The 25,118-nt window shown below is 36.5% G+C and overlaps 1 protein-coding gene across 1 annotated transcript in view; it reads left to right on the top strand.

Moving 5' to 3' along the window:
• TECTA (tectorin alpha) overlaps positions 1–25,118 on the top strand; it is a 465,600-nt gene that overhangs the window by 435,483 nt on the left and 4,999 nt on the right. The window contains exon 22 of the mRNA XM_053691581.1: positions 19,981–20,097. Coding sequence (XP_053547556.1) covers positions 19,981–20,097 — 117 coding nt within the window. The remainder of the gene's footprint in view (positions 1–19,980; positions 20,098–25,118) is intronic.

Below are 25,118 nucleotides of genomic sequence, written 5' to 3'. Positions count from 1 at the left end.
TCTGGCGGACCTGATCCGCACTGTCGGATCAAGTCCGCCAGACTTTGATAAATAGAGGCCATACTCTCTCTCGCTCTTTCTCTCTCACACACAGACACTCTCCCTCACACAAATACTCTCTCTTGCACACATTCTTTCTCTCACACACACAGACACTCTCTTTCACACACAAACTCTCTCTCATACACATACTCTCTCTTGCACACATTTTTTCTCTCTCTCACACACAGAAAGACACTCTCTCTCACACATACTTTCTCTTGCTCACATTCTCTCTCTCTCTCACACACACACACAAAGACACTTTCTCACACACATACTCTCTCTCGCTCTCATTCTTTCTCTCTCACACACAGATACTCTCCCTCATACAAATACTCTCTCTTGCACACATTCCTTCTCTCTTTCACACACAAACTCTCTCTCTCACACATACTCTCTCTTGCACACATTCTTTCCTTCTCTCACACAAACACACTCTCTCTCATACTTGGGCCTCTATTTAACAAGGTCTGGCGGACCTGATCCGACAGTGTGGATCAGGCCCGCCAGACCTCCCAGAATACGGAGAGCAATATACTCTCCATATTCAGCATTGCACCAGCAGCTCACAAGAGCTGCTGGTGCAAGGCCGCCCCCTGCAGACTCGCGGCCAATGGGCCGCCAGCAGGGGGGTGTTAATCAACCCGATCGTACTCGATCTGGTTGATTTCCGGAGATGTGCATCCGCCTGCTCAGAGCAGCCGGACAGGTTATGGAGCAGCGGTCTTTGTGACCGCTGCTTCATAACTGCTGTTTCTGGCGAGCCTGCAGGCTCACCAGAAACACGGGCCGTCAAGCCCTTTCGGAGCTTGATAAATAGGCCCCCATGCTCTCTCTTGCTCAAATTCTCTCTCTCTCTCACACACACACACACACAAAGACACTCTCTCTCACACATACTCTCTCTCGCTCACACACAGACTCTCTCACACACCCATTCTCTTGCTCACATTCTTTCTCTCTTTCACACACAAACTCTCTCTCACTCACATTCTTTCCCTCACACACACACACACAGACTCTCTCTCACACACAGACTCTCTCACACACCCATTCTCTTGCTCACATTCTTTCTCTCTCTCACACACACACATACTCTCTCTCTCACACACATTCTTTCTGTCTTTCACACACAAACTCTCTCATACACATTCTTTCTCTCTCACACACACACATAAAGACACTCTCACACACATACTCTCTCTCACTCACATTCTTTCCCTCACTCACACACACACAGACTCTCTCTCACACACATTCTCTTGCTCACATTCTTTCTCTCTCTCACACACAGACACTCTCTCTCATACACACACTCTCTCTCACTCACATTCTTTCTCTCACTCACACACAGACTCTCTCTCACACAAATTCTCTTGCTCACATTCTTTCTCTCTCACACACACATACTCTCTCCTGCATACATTCTCTCTCTCACACACACTCACAAAGACACGCTGTCACACACATACTCTCTCTCGCTCACATTCTCTCACACACACACACACACACACACACAAAGACACGCTGTCACACACATACTCTCTCTCTCTCACATTCTCTCACACACACACACAAAGACACTCTTTCACACACATAATCTCTCTTGCTCACATTCTTTCTCTCTCACACACACATACTCTCTCCTGCATACATTCTCTCTCTCACACACACTCACAAAGACACGCTGTCACACACATACTCTCTCTCGCTCACATTCTCTCTCACACACACACACACACACAAAGACACTCTTTCACACACATAATCTCTCTTGCTCACATTCTTTCTCACTACAGATTTTCCGAATGCAAATTCTGCACTATCTGACTACTTTTGCTTGTTAACAAATTCCTAGCAGGTACGCTCGGCACTATTCCGGCCCAGTGTACCTGGTTTTCAATCCGCCGCCCTTGAGGCGGCGGATGCCATAGGAATCAATGGGAGTCTGAAAGCAGCGAAAGCCTATGTTCGCTGCTGCCCGATATCCCATTAATTCCTATGGAAGAATAAAGTAACGTTTACACCTAACACCCTAACATGTAAACCCGAGTCTAAACACCCCTAATCTGCCGCCCCCTATACCGCCGCCACCTACATTATACTTATTAACCCCTAATCTGCCGCCCCCTATACCGCCGCCACCTACATTATACTTATTAACCCCTAATCTGCCGCCCCCTATACCGCCGCCACCTACATTATACTTATTAACCCCTAATCTGCCGCCCCCTACATAAAAATACATAAAGTTCACCAGCACTGTTTGGATAAAATATTCATCTTTTTTTGAAGATCCTTAAAAATAGCAACGTTTTGTGACCATATATCACTTAATCATGCTCTGTGTTACACATTGACAAGTTGTTCCTTTTAAGCATTCAATTTCTCGCGCCAAACTCTTCCAACAGTGGGCTCTCAGCGCCATCTGCTGGCATATTCTTTAAACAACATCTTATGATACTTATTGTAACAACCTATGCAACATTAAAAACAAAATATCACTGAATGTGCACATTTTAAGCAGCAATAGATATTATGTATCCTAGATCTATGAGACTCTGTATAGTGAAACAACAATTTATACATAGATAATGGTAACTAGATCTGCCAGAATTTTATTGAAGTTTTTTGGAAAAAATTTGGAAACATTTTTTTTTAGAGAAAATTGGGAATAGATTACAAGAAACATGATAGGTCAAAATCCCTATTTAACCCTTTTGGTGCCATGGATTCCATTTTAAAAATCCACCACATTTCTCTTTGTTTGAGTAACTGTTCTCGGTCAGACCCATTCCTAGGTACCTGTCTGCTGCGGTCTCCTCTGATTGGCTCTCTCCCGGCCTCTGAATCTGTTGACGTTCCGGTTACCATGGGGACCACCACGCTATTTGTAAACTCTCCCCATTTTGTAGTCATCTTCGTCGCGCTGGAATTTTTTCCGCTTGATCTCCTTGATGAGGGTTAGGTTGTTCGACTTGGATCTTCTCCTCTGTCTTCTTATCGAAGCTCTCGACTTCCTCTTGGGTAAGTGCAGCTATTAGTTCCGCTCTCTGTTTCTTAGACACCTCTGTTTGTAGCTCAATTTCATTCAGTAAGGCCTCCACCGTACACACCATCAGATCCAGGGAACATTTGTTAAGTATAGCTTCGAACCGGTCATAGTAACTTTTATTTTCTTTCAGTAAGATTGGGCAGGTATGCATTCTGAGGCCCCGAGGGATCCTCCTTACCGTATAATACTCCACTAGGGTAGTGGCATGGAGGTCCCACGTCATCAATTTCATTTTTAATGCCTCATACTCTTTTCCTACCGTCTCTGACGGAACTGATCTCAAAAAGTCCCTAGATCCTCTTGCTAAGGCCGTGATGCGAGCCGCATCTATCTCACTATATGCAAAAAAAAAAATCCGAATTTTTTCCAAAAAACTTCAATAAAATTCTGGTAGATCTAGTTACCCTTATCTAATATATGTATAAATTGTTGTTTCACTATACAGAGTCTCATAGATCTAGGATACATAATATCTATTGCTGCTTAAAATGTGCACATTCAGTGATATTTTGTTTTTAATGTTGCATAGGTTGTTACAATAAGTATCATAAGATGTTGTTTAAAGAATATGCCAGCAGATGGCGCTGAGAGCCCACTGTTGGAAGAGTTTGGCGCGAGAAATTGAATGCTTAAAAGGAACAACTTGTCAATGTGTAACACAGAGCATGATTAAGTGATATATGGTCACAAAACGTTGCTATTTTTAAGGATCTTCAATAAAAGATGAATATTTTATCCAAACAGTGCTGGTGAACTTTATGTATTTTTACATTATACAGAGGAGTTGCAGTTTTACCTCACCACCGTGCACTATTAGTGGTGCTGTATTCATGTATGGTATTGGATTGCCCCCTACATAAAGTTATTAACCCCTATCCTACCGCTCCTGGAGCCCCCCGCAACTAAATAAATGTATTAACCCCTAAACCGCCAGCCCCCCACATCGTCATAAACTAAATTAACCTATTAACCCCTAAACCTAACAACCCGCTAACTGTATATTAAATATTAACTCATCCCTATCTTATAATAAATTTAAACTTACCTTTAGATTTAAATAATACTATATTAAATTAATAATTAACCTATTCTATTATAATAAAATTACATTAAACTATATTAAACTAATAGTTAATATACACTAACTTTTATACTAAAATTACATAAAACTACAAATTAAAACAACTATATTATATATTTAAAAACCTAACCCTACTCAAATAATTTAAACCTACACTAAACAATTACTAAGTTACCAAAAACTAACAACTAAATTACAAAAAATAACAAACACTAAGTTGCACAAAACAATAAACACTAAGTTACAAAAAAGAAAAAAGAAATTATCAAAGCTTTAAACTAATTACACCTAATCTAAGGGCCCTATGAAAATAAAAAAGCCCCCCAAAATAAAAAAACCCTAGCTTACAATAAACTACCAATAGCCCTTAAAAGGGCCTTTTGCGGGGCATTGCCCCAAAGTAATCAGCTCTTTTACGTGTAAAAAAAAATACAAATAGCTCCAACAGTAAAACCCACCACCCACACAACCAACCCCCCAAATAAAATGCTAACTAAAAAAAACTAAGCTCCCCATTGCCCTGAAAAGGGCATTTGGATGGGCATTGCCCTTAAAAGGGCATTTAGCTCTATTGCAGCCCAAGTCCTAATCTAAAACTAAAGCCCACCCAATAAACCCTTAAAAAATCCTAACACTAACCCCAGAAGATTTACTTACAGTTTTGAAGATCTGACATCCATCCTTCTTTTTTGTAACTTAGTGTTTATTTTTTTGTGTAACTTAGTGTTTGTTATTTTTTGTAACTTAGTTGTTAGTTTTTGGTAATTTAGTAATTTTTTTAGTGTAGATTTAAATTATTTGATTAGGGCTAGGTTTTTAAATATATAATATAGTTGTTTTAATTTGTAGTTTAATGTAATTTTAGTATAAAAGTTAGGTTAGATTAATTATTAATTTAAGATAGTTTAATGTAATTTTATTATAACAGTTAGTGAAGATTAATTATTAGTTTAATATAGTTTAATGTAATTTTATTATAATAGTTAGAATAGGTTAATTATTGGTTTAATATAGTTTAATGTAATTTTAGTATAACATTTAGGGTAGGTTAATTATTAGTTTAATATAGTTTAATTTAAATCTAAAGGTAAATTTAAATTTATTATAAGATAGGGATGAGTTAATATTTAATATAAAGTTAGCGGGTTGTTAGGTTTAGGGGTTAATAGGTTAATTTAGTTTATGGCGATGTGGGGGGCTGGCGGTTTAGGGGTTAATACATTTATTTAGTTGCGGTGGGCTCCGGGAGCTGCAGGATAGGGGTTAATAACTTTATGAAGGTGGCGGCGGTGTAGGGGGTGGCAGATTAGGGGTTAATAAGTATAATGTAGGTGGCGGTGGGCTCCGCAAGCGGAGGAATAGGGGTTAATAAGTTTATTAGAGTGGTGGTGGGCTCCGGGAGTTTTGGTTTAGGGGTTAATAACTTTATTTAGTTGCGGCGGGGTCCGGGAGCGGCGGGATAGGGGTTAAACAGTTTAGTATAGTGTGGGTGCTTAGTGACAGTATACAAATAAAGCTGTGAAAAAGCCGAAGAGCAGCAAGATCGATGATTGTTAGTTAACAACAGTCCGCTGCTCATCGCCCCGTACTTGGCGCGCGGCTTTTTGACAGCTTTTTTGGTAACTATGGAGAACGTATTCAGGTCTGCAGCAGCGATGTTAGACGATGTCAGGCGAGCGTATTGGTGCCGTCGAATGCAAGTAAGTGGACTGCTTGATAAGTAGGCCTCAAAGACACTCTCTCTCACACATATGCTCTCTCTTGCTCACATTCTTTTTCTCTCTCACACATACACACAGACACTCTCTCTCACACATACACTCTCTCTCGCACACATTCTTTTTCTCTCTCACACATACACTCTCTCTTGCTCATATTCTTTCTCTCTCTCACACATACACACATACTCTCTCTTGCTCAAATTCTTTCTTTCTGTCTCTCACACACAGACACTCTCTCACACATACTCTCTCTTGCTCAAATTCTTTCTCTCTCTCACATATACACTCTCTCTCATACACATACTCTCTCTTGCTCAAATTCTTTCTTTCTCTCTCTCACACACATACTCTCTCTTTTGCCCACATTCTTTCTCTCTCTCTCACACACAGACACTCTCTCTCACACATATACTCTCTCTTGCTCAAATTCTTTCTCTCTCTCACACACACACATACACTCTCTCTCATACACATACTCTCTCTTGCTCAAATTCTTTCTTTCTCTCTCTCACACACATACTCTCTCTTTTGCCCACATTCTTTCTCTCTCTCTCACACACAGACACTCTCTCTCACACATATACTCTCTCTTGCTCAAATTCTTTCTCTCTCTCACACACACACATACACTCTCTCTCATACACATACTCTCTCTTGCTCAAATTCTTTCTCTCTCTCACATATACACTCTCTCTCATACACATACTCTCTCTTGCTCAAATTCTTTCTCTCTCTCTCACACACAGACACTCTCTCTCACACATATACTCTCTCTTGCTCAAATTCTTTCTCTCTCTCACACACACACATACACTCTCTCTCACACACATACTCTCTCTTGCTCACATTCTTTCTCTCTCTCTCACACACAAATACACTCTCTCTCACACACATACTCTGTCTTGCTCACATTCTTTCTCTCTCTCTCACACACAAATACACTCTCTCTCACACACATACTCTGTCTTGCTCACATTCTTTCTCTCTCTCTCTCACACACACATACTCTATCTTGCTCACATTCTTTCTCTCTCTCTCACACACAAATACACTCTCTCTCACACACATACTCTGTCTTGCTCACATTCTTTCTCTCTCTCACACACACACTCTCTCTCATACACATACTCTCTCTTGCTCACATTCTTTCTCTCTCTCTCACACACACAGACACTCTCTCTCATACACATACTCTCTCTTGCTCATATTCTTTCTCTCTCTCACATATACACTCTCTCTCATACACATACTCTCTCTTGCTCATATTCTTTCTCTCTCTCACATATACACTCTCTCTCATACACATACTCTCTCTTGCTCATATTCTTTCTCTCTCTCACATATACACTCTCTCTCATACACATACTCTCTCTTGCTCAAATTCTTTCTTTCTCTCTCTCACACACACAGACTCTCACACACATACTCTGTCTTGCTCACATTCTTTCTCTCTCTCTCACACACATATACACTCTCTCTCATACACATACTCTCTCTTGCTCACATTCTTTCTCTCTCTCTCACACACAGACACTCTCTCTCACACATATACTCTCTCTTGCTCAAATTCTTTCTCTCTCTCACACACACACATACACTCTCTCTCATACACATACTCTCTCTTGCTCAAATTCTTTCTCTCTCTCTCACACACACAGACACTCTCTCTCATACACATACTCTCTCTTGCTCATATTCTTTCTCTCTCTCACATATACACTCTCTCTCATACACATACTCTCTCTTGCTCAAATTCTTTCTCTCTCTCACACACACACATACACTCTCTCTCACACATATACTCTCTCTTGCTCATATTCTTTCTCTCTCTCTCACACACACAGACACTCTCTCTCATACACATACTCTTTCTTGCTCACATTCGAGATTACGAGTTTTGCGTTAGCCTTAAAAAGCAGCGTTGAGAGGTCCCAACGCTGCTTTTTAACGCCCGCTGGTATTACGAGTATGGCAGGTACAGGTCTACCGCTCACTTTTCTTCTGCGACTCGAGGCTACCGCAAATCCCCTTACGTCAATTGCGTATCCTATCTTTTTAATGGGATTTGCCTAACGCTGGTATTACGAGTCTTGGAGAAAGTGAGCGGTAGAGCCTCTACCTCCAAGACTCCTACCGCATTTAAAAGTCAGTAGTTAAGAGTTTTATGGGCTAACGCCGGAACATAAAGCTCTGAACTACAGTGCTACAAAGTACACTAACACCCATAAACTACCTATTAACCCCTAAACCTAGCCCCCCCCACATCGCAAACACTATAATAAATTATTTAACCCCTAATCTGCCGACCAGACACCGCCGCCACCTACATTATAGCTATGAACCCCTAATCTGCTGTCCCTAACATCGCCGACACCTATATTAAATTTATTAACCCCTAATCTGCCCCCCACGTCACCGCCACCTACCTACACTTATTAACCCCTAATCTGCCGACCAGACATCGCCGCCACTATAATAAATGTATTAACCCCTAAACCACCGCACTCCTGCCTCGCAAACACTATAATAAATTTTATTAACCCCTAATCTGCCCTCCCTAACATCGCCGCAACCTACCTACAATTATTAACCCCTAATCTCCCGCCCCAATGTCGCCGCAACTATAATAAAGTTATTAACCCCTAAACCTAAGTCTAACCCTAACCCTAACACCCCCCTAAGTTAAATATAATTTAAATAAAACAAAATAAATTTACTATAATTATTTAAAAATAAATACTTACCTATAAAATAAACCATAAGATAGATACAATATAACTAATAGTTACATTGTAGCTATTTTAGGATTTATATTTATTTTACAGGCAACTTTGTATTTATTTTAACTAGGTACAATAGCTATTAAATAGTTATTAACTATTTAATAACTACCTAGTTAAATAATTACAAAATTACCTGTCAAATAAATCCTAACCTAAGTTACAAATACACCTAACACTACACTATCAATAAATTAATTAAATAAATTAAATACAATTTTCTAAAATAAAATACAATTAAATAAACTAAACTAAATTACAAAAATAAAAAAATATTACAAGAATTTAAGATTCTATCAGCCAATCGGAATTAAGGTAGGAAAAATCCGATTGGCTGATGTAATCAGCCAATCGGATTGAAGTTCAATCCGATTGGCTGATTGGATCAGTCAATAGAATGCGAGGTCCATTGGCTGATAGGGGGGTGTTAGGGTTAGGGTTAGACTTAGGTTTAGGGGTTAATAACTTTATTATAGTAGCGGTGATGTTGGGGGCGGGAGATTAGGGGTTAATAATTGTAGGTAGGTTGCGGCGATGTTAGGGAGAGCAGATTAGGGGTTAATAAAATGTATTATAGTGTTTGCGAGGCGGGAGTGCGGCGGTTTAGGGGTTAATACATTTATTATAGTGGCGGCGATGTCCAGTCGGCAGATTAGGGGTTAATAAGTGTAGGTAGGTGGCGGCGACGTTGGGGGGGCAGATTAGGGGTTAATAAATTTAATATAGGTGTCGGCGATGTTGGGGGCAGCAGATTAGGGGTTCATAGGGATAATGTAGATGGCAGCGGTGTCCGGAGAGGCAGATTAGGGGTTAATAGTATAATGCAGGTGTCAGCTATAGCGGGGGGCGGCAGATTAGGGGTTAATAAGTGTAAGATTAGGGGTGTTTAGACTCGGGGTTCATGTTAGGGTGTTAGGTGTAGACTTAGAAAGTATTTTCCCATAGGAAACAATGGGGCTGCGTTAGGAGCTGAACGCTGCTTTTTTGGAGGTGTTAGGTTTTTTTTCAGCTCAAACTGCCCCATTGTTTCCTATGGGGGAATCGTGCACAAGCACGTTTTTCCAGCTTACCGCTACCGTAAGCAACGCTGGTATTGAGGGTTGAAGTGGAGCTAAATTTGGCTCAACGCTCACTTTTCTGAGGCTAACGCAGCCATTCAGAAAACTCGTAATACCAGCGTTGGCTTAAGGGAGTGCTGGAAAAAAAAGGCTTGTTAGCCCCGCAAGTTTTTACCGACAAAACTCGTAATCTAGGCGATTCTTTTTCTCTCACACATACACACAGACTCTCTCATATACATACTCTCTCTTGCTCTCATTCTTTTTCTCTCTCACACATACATACAGACACTCTCTCTCGTACACATACTCTCTCTTGCTCACAATTCTTTCTCTCTCTCACACACACAGACACTCTCTCTCACACACACAGACACTCTCTCTCACACACACAGACACTCTCTCTCCTCTCTCACACACATACTCTCTCTCACATTCTCTCTCTCTTTCTCACACACAAACTCTCTCACACACACATACTCTCTCTCGCACACATTCTTACTCTCTCTCACACACACAGACACTCTCTCTCACACACACAGACTCTCTCTCGCACACACTCTCTCACACACAAACTCTCTCTCACACACACAGACACTCTCTCTCACACACAAACTCTCTCTCGCACACACTCTCTCATACACAAACTCTCTCACACCCACAGACACTCTCTCTCACACACAAACTCTCTATCGCACACACTCTCTCATACACAAACTCTCTCTCACATACATTATTTCTCTCTCACACACACACACAAAGACACACTCATTTACACACATAGGGGCATATTTAAGATGGTGCGAGCAGACATGATCCGATATTGCGGATCATGTCCACCGCACATCAATCGGCTGCCAGCAGGGGGTGTCAATCAACCCAATTTTTTTGGCGATGTCTGTGTGCCGCCTCAGAGCAGACTTGTGTTTCTGATTTGCCTGAAGGCTCGCCAGAAACACGGGGCATCAAGCTCCATACGGAACTTGATAAATAGGCTCCATACTCTTTCTTGCACACAGACACTCTCTCTCACACACACATTCTCTTGCTCACATTCTTTCTCTCTCTCTCTCTCTCTCTCTCTCTCTCTCTCTCTCTCATGCATACACACAGACACGCTCTCTCACACACATACTCTCTTTCGTTCACATTCTTTCTCTCTCTCTCTCTCTCTCTCTCTCATGCATACACACAGACACTCTCTCTCACACATACTCTCTTTCGCTCACATTCTTTCTCTCTCTCTCATGCATACACACAGATATGCTCTCTCACACACATAGTCTCTTTCGGTCACATTCTTTCTCTCTCTCTCACTAACACACAGACACTCTCTCTCACACACATTCTCTCTCACATATTCTCTCTCTCTCTCACGCACACAAAGACACTAATGATCTCACACACACAGATACACTCAATCTTTCACACACACACTCACATACACAGACACTGACAAACACAGACACAAAGACAATTACACACACAGACACACTCCCACACAAACTCACACACACAGACACTGACAAACACAGACACAAAGACACTTACACACACAGACACACTCACACAGACACACTGACAAACACAGACACAAAGACACTTACACACACAGACACACTCCCACACAAACTCACACATACAGACACTGACAAACAGACACAAAATCACTTACAAACACAGACACTCCCACACAAACTCACACAGACACTGACAAACACAGACACAAAGACACTTACACACACAGACACACTCCCACACAAACTCACACACAGACACTGACAAACACAGACACTGACAAACACAGACACAAAGACACTTACACACACAGACACACTCCCACACAAACTCACACACACAGACACTGACAAACACAGACACAAAGACACTTACACACACAGACACACTCCCACACAAACTCACACACACAGACACTGACAAACACAGAAACAAAGATACTTAAACACACAGACACACTCCCACACAAACTCACACTCACAGACACTGACAAACACAGACACAAAGACACTAACACACCCAGTCACACTCCCACACAAAGACAAATATATGCAAGAGAAAAATTAACTGTAAGCGTGTTCAGTATGTTTCAATTGCACAATGTTTTTTGCCTGTGACTGTTTCCCTCCAAACCTGGACACGTGTATGTCTGGGTCTGATTCAGTTTCAAACCCAGACTCACAAATGGGAACCCGAATTGTCCTGGACTTATGGCAACTCTATGCTGCCTATAACTACAATAGTAGGGTTGCTACCACCATGCTATTTTTTTTTACTGTGCCTGCAGATCTCTTGTAAGTTAAATTAGAATGTCGCTTTAAAGCATATCAGCTGGCTGAGCATCATGGGAAATGTAGTTACAAAACCTCTGGAGGGCCAAGTTTGAGGCTGTCTGCTTTAAAGGATATGAAAGTAAAAATGAAGCTTTTATGGATCATATAGAAAGTGTAATGTTAAGAAACTATTCAATTTAGTTCTTTTAACACCTTTACATAATTTTTTTGGTATCCTTTGTTGAAAAGCATACCTGGATATGCTCACAAGCAGCAATGTACTACTGTGAGCTAGCTGGTGATTGGTGGCTATGGACATATGCCTTCTGTTATTGGCTTAGCAGATGTGTTTAGCTAGATCCCAGTAGAGCATTGCTTTTCTGGAGTTGTTTTTAACTTTGTATTTAACCTCTTTACAGGGGTTATTAGTCATATTAGTTATAGGCAAGCAACGGGGCAATAATGTAATGGTCTAATGCATCTCTTGCCTTTTTATGCCTCTTTACAGGAGTTATTAGTTATAGGCAAGCAACGGGGCAATAATGTAATGGTCTAATGCATCTCTTGCCTTTTTATGCCTCTTTACAGGGGTTATTAGTCATATTAGTTATAGGCAAGCAGCGGGGCAATAATGTAATGGTCTAATACATCTCTTGCCTTTTTATGCCTCTTTACAGGGGTTATTAGTCATATTAGTTATAGGCAAGCAGCGGGGCAATAATGTAATGGTCTAATGCATCTCTTGCCTTTTTATGCCTCTTTACAGGGGTTATTAGTCATATTAGTTATAGGCAAGCAGCGGGGCAATAATGTAATGGTCTAATACATCTCTTGCCTTTTTATGCCTCTTTACAGGGGTTATTAGTCATATTAGTTATAGGCAAGCAGCGGGGCAATAATGTAATGGTCTAATGCATCTCTTGCCTTTTTATGCCTCTTTACAGGGGTTATTAGTCATATTAGTTATAGGCAAGCAGCGGGGCAATAATGTAATGGTCTAATGCATCTCTTGCATTTTTATGCCTCTTTACAGGGGTTATTAGTCATATTAGTTATAGGCAAGCAGCGGGGCAATAATGTAATGGTCTAATGCATCTCTTGCCTTTTTATGCCTCTTTACAGGGGTTATTAGTCATATTAGTTATAGGCAAGCAGCGGGGCAATAATGTAATGGTCTAATGCATCTCTTGCCTTTTTATGCCTCTTTACAGGGGTTATTAGTCATATTAGTTATAGGCAAGCAGCGGGGCAATAATGTAATGGTCTAATGCATCTCTTGCCTTTTTATGCCTCTTTACAGGGGTTATTAGTCATATTAGTTATAGGCAAGCAGCGGGGCAATAATGTAATGGTCTAATGCATCTCTTGCATTTTTATGCCTCTTTACAGGGGTTATTAGTCATATTAGTTATAGGCAAGCAGCGGGGCAATAATGTAATGGTCTAATGCATCTCTTGCATTTTTATGCCTCTTTACAGGGGTTATTAGTCATATTAGTTATAGGCAAGCAGCGGGGCAATAATGTAATGGTCTAATGCATCTCTTGCATTTTTATGCCTCTTTACAGGGGTTATTAGTCATATTAGTTATAGGCAAGCAGCGGGGCAATAACGTAATGGTCTAATGCATCTCTTGCCTTTTTATGCCTCTTTACAGGGGTTATTAGTCATGTTAGTTATAGGCAAGCAGCGGGGCAATAATGTAATGGTCTAATGCATCTCTTGCCTTTTTATGCCTCTTTACAGGGGTTATTAGTCATATTAGTTATAGGCAAGCAGTGGGGCAATAATGTAATGGTCTAATGCATCTCTTGCCTTTTATGCCTCTTTACAGGGGTTATTAGTTATAGGCAAGCAGCGGGGCAATAATGTAATGGTCTGATGCATCTCTTGCCTTTTTATGCCTCTTTACAGGGGTTATTAGTCATATTAGTTATAGGCAAGCAGCGGGGCAATAATGTAATGGTCTAATGCATCTCTTGCCTTTTTATGCCTCTTTACAGGGGTTATTAGTTATAGGCAAGCAGCGGGGCAATAATGTAATGGTCTGATGCATCTCTTGCCTTTTTATGCCTCTTTACAGGGGTTATTAGTCATATTAGTTATAGGCAAGCAGCGGGGCAATAATGTAATGGTCTAATGCATCTTTTGCCTTTTTATGCCTCTTTACAGGGGTTATTAGTCATATTAGTTATAGGCAAGCAGCGGGGGCAATAATGTAATGGTCTGATGCATCTCTTGCCTTTTTATGCCTCTTTACAGGGGTTATTAGTCATATTAGTTATAGGCAAGCAGCGGGGCAATAATGTAATGGTCTAATGCATCTCTTGCCTTTTTATGCCTCTTTACAGGGGTTATTAGTCATATTAGTTATAGGCAAGCAGCGGGGCAATAATGTAATGGTCTGATGCATCTCTTGCCTTTTTATGCCTCTTTACAGGGGTTATTAGTCATATTAGTTATAGGCAAGCAGCGGGGCAATAATGTAATGGTCTAATGCATCTCTTGCATTTTTATGCCTCTTTACAGGGGTTATTAGTCATACTAGTTATAGGCAAGCAGCGGGGCAATAATGTAATGGTCTAATGCATCTCTTGCATTTTTATGCCTCTTTACAGGGGTTATTAGTCATATTAGTTATAGGCAAGCAGCGGGGCAATAATGTAATGGTCTGATGCATCTCTTGCATTTTTATGCCTCTTTACAGGGGTTATTAGTCATATTAGTTATAGGCAAGCAGCGGGGCAATAATGTAATGGTCTAATGCATCTCTTGCATTTTTATGCCTCTTTACAGGGATTATTAGTCATATTAGTTATAGGCAAGCAGCGGGGCAATAATGTAATGGTCTAATGCATCTCTTGCCTTTTTATGCCTCTTTACAGGGGTTATTAGTCATATTAGTTATAGGCAAGCAACGGGGCAATAATGTAATGGTCTAATGCATCTCTTGCCTTTTTATGCCTCTTTACAGGGGTTATTAGTCATATTAGTTATAGGCAAGCAGCGGGGCAATAATGTAATGGTCTAATGCATCTCTTGCATTTTTATGCCTCTTTACAGGGGTTATTAGTCATATTAGTTATAGGCAAGCAACGGGGCAATAATGTAATGGTCTAATACATCTCTTGCATTTTTATGCCTCTTTACAGGGGTTATTAGTGATATTAGTTATAGGCAAGCAGCGGGGCAATAATGTAATGGTCTAATGCATCTCTTGCCTTTTTATGCCTCTTTACAGGGGTTATTAGTCATATTAGTTATAGGCAAGCAGCGGGGCAATAATGTAATGGTCTGATGCATCTCTTGCCTTTTTATGCCTCTTTACAGGGGTTATTAGTCATATTAGTTATAGGCAAGCAGCGGGGCAATAATGTAATGGTCTAATGCATCTCTTGCCTTTTTATGCCTCTTTACAGGGGTTATTAGTCATGTTAGTTATAGGCAAGCAGCGGGGCAATAATGTAATGGTCTAATGCATCTCTTGCATTTTTATGCCTCTTTACAGGGGTTATTAGTCATATTAGTTATAGGCAAGCAGCGGGGCAATAATGTAATGGTCTAATACATCTCTTGCCTTTTTATGCCTCTTTACAGGGGTTATTAGTCATATTAGTTATAGGCAAGCAGCGGGGCAATAATGTAATGGTCTGATGCATCTCTTGCCTTTTTATGCCTCTTTACAGGGGTTATTAGTCATACTAGTTATAGGCAAGCAGCGGGGCAATAATGTAATGGTCTAATGCATCTCTTGCCTTTTTATGCCTCTTTACAGGGGTTATTAGTTATAGGCAAGCAGCGGGGCAATAATGTAATGGTCTAATGCATCTCTTGCCTTTTTATGCCTCTTTACAGGGGTTATTAGTCATATTTGTTATAGGCAAGCAACGGGGCAATAATATAATGGTCTGATGCATCTCTTGCCTTTTTATGCCTCTTTACAGGGGTTATTAGTTATAGGCAAGCAGCGGGGCAATAATGTAATGGTCTGATGCATCTCTTGCCTTTTTATGCCTCTTTACAGGGGTTATTAGTCATATTAGTTATAGGCAAGCAGCGGGGCAATAATGTAATGGTCTAATGCATCTCTTGCCTTTTTATGCCTCTTTACAGGGGTTATTAGTCATATTAGTTATAGGCAAGCAGCGGGGCAATAATGTAATGGTCTAATGCATCTCTTGCCTTTTTATGCCTCTTTACAGGGGTTATTAGTCATATTAGTTATAGGCAAGCAGCGGGGCAATAATGTAATGGTCTAATGCATCTCTTGCCTTTTTATGCCTCTTTACAGGGGTTATTAGTCATATTAGTTATAGGCAAGCAGCGGGGCAATAATGTAATGGTCTAATGCATCTCTTGCCTTTTTATGCCTCTTTACAGGGGTTATTAGTCATATTAGTTATAGGCAAGCAGCGGGGCAATAATGTAATGGTCTAATACATCTCTTGCCTTTTTATGCCTCTTTACAGGGGTTATTAGTTATAGGCAAGCAGCGGGGCAATAATGTAATGGTGTGATGCATCTCTTGCCTTTTTATGCCTCTTTACAGGGGTTATTAGTCATATTAGTTATAGGCAAGCAGCGGGGCAATAATGTAATGGTCTAATGCATCTCTTGCCTTTTTATGCCTCTTTACAGGGGTTATTAGTCATATTTGTTATAGGCAAGCAACGGGGCAATAATATAATGGTCTGATGCATCTCTTGCCTTTTTATGCCTCTTTACAGGGGTTATTAGTTATAGGCAAGCAGCGGGGCAATAATGTAATGGTCTGATGCATCTCTTGCCTTTTTATGCCTCTTTACAGGGGTTATTAGTCATATTAGTTATAGGCAAGCAGCGGGGCAATAATGTAATGGTCTAATGCATCTCTTGCCTTTTTATGCCTCTTTACAGGGGTTATTAGTCATATTAGTTATAGGCAAGCAGCGGGGCAATAATGTAATGGTCTAATGCATCTCTTGCATTTTTATGCCTCTTTACAGGGGTTATTAGTCATATTAGTTATAGGCAAGCAGCGGGGCAATAATGTAATGGTCTAATACATCTCTCACCTTTTTATGCCTCTTTACAGGGGTTATTAGTCATATTAGTTATAGGCAAGCAGCGGGGCAATAATGTAATGGTCTGATGCATCTCTTGCCTTTTTATGCCTCTTTACAGGGGTTATTAGTCATACTAGTTATAGGCAAGCAGCGGGGCAATAATGTAATGGTCTGATGTATCTCTTGCATTTTTATGCCTCTTTACAGGGGTTATTAGTCATATTAGTTATAGGCAAGCAGCGGGGCAATAATGTAATGGTCTAATGCATCTCTTGCCTTTTTATGCCTCTTTACAGGGGTTATTAGTTATAGGCAAGCAACGGGGCAATAATGTAATGGTCTGATGCATCTCTTGCCTTTTTATGCCTCTTTACAGGGGTTATTAGTCATATTAGTTATAGGCAAGCAGCGGGGCAATAATGTAATGGTCTAATGCATCTCTTGCTTTTTTATGCCTCTTTACAGGGGTTATTAGTTATAGGCAAGCAGCGGGGCAATAATGTAATGGTCTGATGCATCTCTTGCCTTTTTATGCCTCTTTACAGGGGTTATTAGTCATATTAGTTATAGGCAAGCAGCGGGGCAATAATGTAATGGTCTAATGCATCTCTTGCCTTTTTATGCCTCTTTACAGGGGTTATTACTCATATTAGTTATAGGCAAGCAGCGGGGCAATAATGTAATGGTCTAATGCATCTCTTGCATTTTTATGCCTCTTTACAGGGGTTATTAGTCATATTAGTTATCGGCAAGCAGCGGGGCAATAATGTAATGGTCTAATGCATCTCTTGCATTTTTATGCCTCTTTACAGGGGTTATTAGTCATATTAGTTATAGGCAAGCAGCGGGGCAATAATGTAATGGTCTAATGCATCTCTTGCCTTTTTATGCCTCTTTACAGGGGTTATTAGTCATATTAGTTATAGGCAAGCAGCGGGGCAATAATGTAATGGTCTAATGCATCTCTTGCATTTTTATGCCTCTTTACAGGGGTTATTAGTCATATTAGTTATAGGCAAGCAGCGGGGCAATAATGTAATGGTCTAATGCATCTCTTGCATTTTTATGCCTCTTTACAGGGGTTATTAGTCATACTAGTTATAGGCAAGCAGCGGGGCAATAATGTAATGGTCTAATGCATCTCTTGCATTTTTATGCCTCTTTACAGGGGTTATTAGTCATATTAGTTATAGGCAAGCAACGGGGCAATAATGTAATGGTCTGATGCATCTCTTGCCTTTTTATGCCTCTTTACAGGGGTTATTAGTCATATTAGTTATAGGCAAGCAGCGGGGCAATAATGTAATGGTCTGATGCATCTCTTGCCTTTTTATGCCTCTTTACAGGGGTTATTAGTCATATTAGTTATAGGCAAGCAGCGGGGCAATAATGTAATGGTCTAATGCATCTCTTGCATTTTTATGCCTCTTTACAGGGGTTATTAGTCATATTAGTTATAGGCAAGCAGCGGGGCAATAATGTAATGGTCTGATGCATCTCTTGCCTTTTTATGCCTCTTTACAGGGGTTATTAGTCATATTAGTTATAGGCAAGCAGCGGGGCAATAATGTAATGGTCTAATGCATCTCTTGCCTTTTTATGCCTCTTTACAGGGGTTATTAGTCATATTAGTTATAGGCAAGCAGCGGGGCAATAATGTAATGGTCTAATGCATCTCTTGCATTTTTATGCCTCTTTACAGGGGTTATTAGTCATATTAGTTATAGGCAAGCAGCGGGGCAATAATGTAATGGTCTAATGCATCTCTTGCATTTTTATGCCTCTTTACAGGGGTTATTAGTCATATTAGTTATAGGCAAGCAACGGGGCAATAATGTAATGGTCTAATGCATCTCTTGCATTTTTATGCCTCTTTACAGGGGTTATTAGTCATATTAGTTATAGGCAAGCAGCGGGGCAATAATGTAATGGTCTAATGCATCTCTTGCATTTTTATGCCTCTTTACAGGGGTTATTAGTCATATTAGTTATAGGCAAGCAGCGGGGCAATAATGTAATGGTCTAATGCATCTCTTGCATTTTTATGCCTCTTTACAGGGGTTATTAGTCATACTAGTTATAGGCAAGCAGCGGGGCAATAATGTAATGGTCTAATGCATCTCTTGCATTTTTATGCCTCTTTACAGGGGTTATTAGTCATATTAGTTATAGGCAAGCAACGGGGCAATAATGTAATGGTCTGATGCATCTCTTGCCTTTTTATGCCTCTTTACAGGGGTTATTAGTCATATTAGTTATAGGCAAGCAGCGGGGCAATAATGTAATGGTCTGATGCATCTCTTGCCTTTTTATGCCTCTTTACAGGGGTTATTAGTCATATTAGTTATAGGCAAGCAGCGGGGCAATAATGTAATGGTCTAATGCATCTCTTGCATTTTTATGCCTCTTTACAGGGGTTATTAGTCATATTAGTTATAGGCAAGCAGCGGGGCAATAATGTAATGGTCTGATGCATCTCTTGCCTTTTTATGCCTCTTTACAGGGGTTATTAGTCATATTAGTTATAGGCAAGCAGCGGGGCAATAATGTAATGGTCTAATGCATCTCTTGCCTTTTTATGCCTCTTTACAGGGGTTATTAGTCATATTAGTTATAGGCAAGCAGCGGGGCAATAATGTAATGGTCTAATGCATCTCTTGCATTTTTATGCCTCTTTACAGGGGTTATTAGTCATATTAGTTATAGGCAAGCAGCGGGGCAATAATGTAATGGTCTAATGCATCTCTTGCATTTTTATGCCTCTTTACAGGGGTTATTAGTCATATTAGTTATAGGCAAGCAACGGGGCAATAATGTAATGGTCTAATGCATCTCTTGCATTTTTATGCCTCTTTGATTTACCATTATTTATAATCAGTGATGGTCACCTAATGTCCTTTTGTCATAGGTCTTGATTGGTGTGAGGATAACGGAGGTTGTGAGCAGATCTGCACGAGCAGACTAGACGGACCTATATGTAGCTGTGTGACTGGGATGCTACAGGAGGATGGGCGGAGCTGCAGAGGTGAGAACCTACAGCAAATTTACTGATAGAGACTAATTGCGCTATTTGTGCTCTTCAATTCAAGGTATTATGTCCTATACTAGGGCTGTGAGATGGGGGCTACTTTTTGTGCAGTTTTTTAGCATAAATAAAATCTGAGGTTACACTGAAAATTTATCTTTAACAAAATCACTCATTTTCTGGTGCTGGATCACCCTCTTTTATTAAAAGGGACATGCTATGCATATGATAAACCACTTGAAGGTGAGATCTGTAGAAATAAGACTAGAGAATCCCACATGAACATCTCTAAGCAAAAAAGGAAGCTATTTTATCCTAACATCTCTTCGGCTCACCAGTGTAAGTGCTAAGGGCCAGATTACGAGTGGAGAGCAAAATTGCGTTAACACAAGCGTGATATTTGCGTTCCACTCGTAATACCAGTGGAGGTCAAGTGCAATGCGAACGCGAGCTCGCGTTTACATTGCATGGAAGCTTTGGGCTCAGTAGAGTGCGCCTCTATAGGCTCCAATGGGAGCCTCGTTCTCATGCCGTAAGACAAGGAAACCTAGCACAGTGAAGAGGATAAGTTGCACAGCAATGGGCAGCAAATTAAAATATATTATTAACACATAAATATATTTGTATATACACATAGTAACACATAAATATATATATATGTATATACACATAGTAACACATAAATATATATATATATGTATATACACATAGTAACACATAAATATATATGTATATACACATAATAACACATAAATATATATGTATATACACATACTAACACATAAATATATATGTATATACACATACTAACACATAAATATATATGTATATACACATACTAACACATAAATATATATGTATATACACATACTAACACATAAATATATATGTATATACACATACTAACACATAAATATATATGTATATACACATAGTAACACATAAATATATATGTATATACACATACTAACACATAAATATATATGTATATACACATACTAACACATAAATATATATGTATATACACATACTAACACATAAATATATATGTATATACACATACTAACACATAAATATATATGTATATACACATAGTAACACATAAATATATATGTATATACACATAATAACACATAAATATATATCTATATACACATAATAACACATTAATATATATATATATGTATATACACATACTAACACATAAATATATATGTATATACACATAGTAACACATAAATATATATGTATATACACATAATAACACATAAATATATATGTATATACACATACTAACACATAAATATATATGTATATACACATACTAACACATAAATATATATGTATATACACATAGTAATACATAAATATATATGTATATACACATAGTAACACATAAATATATTTGTATATACACATAATAACACATAAATATATATGTATATACACATAGTAACACATAAATATATATGTATATACACATAGTAACACATAAATATATATGTATATACACATACTAACACATAAATATATATGTATATACACATAGTAACACATAAATATATATGTATATACACATACTAACACATAAATATATATGTATATACACATAATAACACATAAATATATATGTATATACACATAGTAACACATAAATATATATGTATATACACATACTAACACATAAATATATATGTATATACACATAGTAACACATAAATATATTTGTATATACACCTACTAACACATAAATATATATGTATATACACATAGTAACACATAAATATATATGTATATACACATAGTAACACATAAATATATATGTATATACACATACTAACACATAAATATATATGTATATACACATAGTAACACATAAATATATATGTATATACACATAATAACACATAAATATATCTGTATATACACATAGTAACACATAAATATATATGTATATACACATAGTAACACATAAATATATATGTATATACACATAGTGACACATAAATATATATGTATATACACATAATAACACATAAATATATATGTATATACACATAGTAACACATAAATATATATGTATATACACATAATAACACATAAATATATCTGTATATACACATAGTAACACATAAATATATATGTATATACACATAGTAACACATAAATATATATGTATATACACATAGTAACACATAAATATATATGTATATACACATAGTGACACATAAATATATATGTATATACACATAGTGACACATAAATATATATGTATATACACATAATAACACATAAATATATATGTATATACACATAGTAACACATAAATATATATGTATATACACATAGTAACACATAAATATATATGTATATACACATAGTAACACATAAATATATATGTATATACACATAGTAACAGATAAATATATATGTATATACACATAGTAACAGATAAATATATATGTATATACACATAGTAACACATAAATATATATGTATATACACATAGTAACACATAAATATATATGTATATACACATAATAACACATAAATATATATGTATATACACATAGTAACACATAAATATATATGTATATACACATAGTAACACATAAATATATAAGTATATACACATACTAACACATAAATATATATATGTATATACACATAGTAACACATAAATATATAAGTATATACACATACTAACACATAAATATATATATGTATATACACATACTAACACATAAATATATATGTATATACACATAGTAACACATAAATATATATGTATATACACATAGTAACACATAAATATATATGTATATACACATAGTAACACATAAATATATCTGTATATATACATAATAACACATAAATATATATGTATATACACATAGTAACACATAAATATATATGTATATACACATACTAACACATAAATATATATGTATATACACATACTAACACATAAATATATATGTATATACACATACTAACACATAAATATATATGTATATACACATAGTAACACATAAATATATATGTATATACACATAATAACACATAAATATATATGTATATACACATACTAACACATAAATATATATGTATATACACATAGTAACACATAAATATATATGTATATACACATAATAACACATAAATATATATGTATATACACATAGTAACACATAAATATATATGTATATACACATAGTAACACATAAATATATATGTATATACACATAGTAATACATAAATATATATGTATATACACATACTAACACATAAATATATATGTATATACACATACTAACACATAAATATATATATATGTATATACACATAATAACACATAAATATATATGTATATACACATAATAACACATAAATATATATGTATATACACATAGTAACACATAAATATATATGTATATACACATAATAACACATAAATATATATGTATATACACATAGTAACACATAAATATATATGTATATACACATAATAACACATAAATATATATGTATATACACATAATAACACATAAATATATATGTATATACACATAGTAATACATAAATATATATGTATATACACATACTAACACATAAATATATATGTATATACACATAGTAACAAATAAATATATATGTATATACACATAGTAACACATAAATATATATGTATATACTCATAGTAACACATAAATATATATGTATATACACATAGTAACAAATAAATATATATGTATATACACATAGTAACACATAAATATATATGTATATACACATAGTAACACATAAATATATATGTATATAAGCATAGTAACAAATAAATATATATGTATATACACATAGTAACACATAAATATATATGTATATACACATAGTAACACATAAATATATATGTATATACACATAGTAACACATAACTATATATGTATATACACATAATAACACATAAATATATATGTATATACACATAGTAACACATAAATATATATGTATATACACATAATAACACATAAATATATATGTATATACACATACTAACACATAAATATATATGTATATACACATAGTAACAAATAAATATATATGTATATACACATAGTAACACATAAATATATATGTATATACACATAGTAACACATAAATATATATGTATATACACATACTAACACATAAATATATATGTATATACACATAGTAACACATAAATATATATGTATATACACATAGTAACACATAAATATATATGTATATACACATAGTAACACATAAATATATATGTATATACACATAGTAACACATAAATATATATGTATATACACATAGTAACACATAAATATATATGTATATACACATAGTAACACATAAATATATATGTATATACACATAGTAACACATAAATATATATGTATATACACATAGTAACACATAAATATATATGTATATACACATAGTAACACATAAATATATATGTATATACACATAGTAACACATAAATATATATGTATATACACACAGTAACACATAAATATATATGTATATACACATACTAACACATAAATATATATGTATATACACATACTAACACATAAATATATATGTATATACACATAATAACACATAAATATATATGTATATACACATAGTAACACATAAATATATATGTATATACACATAGTAACACATACATATATATGTATATACACATAGTAACACATAAATATATATATATGTATATACACACACTAACACATAAATATATATGTATATACACATAGTAACACATAAATATATATATATAGACACATAGTAACACATAAATATATATGTATATACACATAGTAACACATAAATATATATGTATATACATATAGTAACACATACATATATATGTATATACACATAGTAACACATAAATATATATGTATATACACTTAGTAACACATAAATATATATGTATATACACATAATAACACATAAATATATATGTATATACACATAGTAAC

This window comes from Bombina bombina, chromosome 8 (assembly GCF_027579735.1).
Source record: "Bombina bombina isolate aBomBom1 chromosome 8, aBomBom1.pri, whole genome shotgun sequence".
NCBI classification, from domain to species: domain Eukaryota; kingdom Metazoa; phylum Chordata; class Amphibia; order Anura; family Bombinatoridae; genus Bombina; species Bombina bombina.
This window is presented reverse-complemented; position numbering and strand designations above follow the sequence as displayed.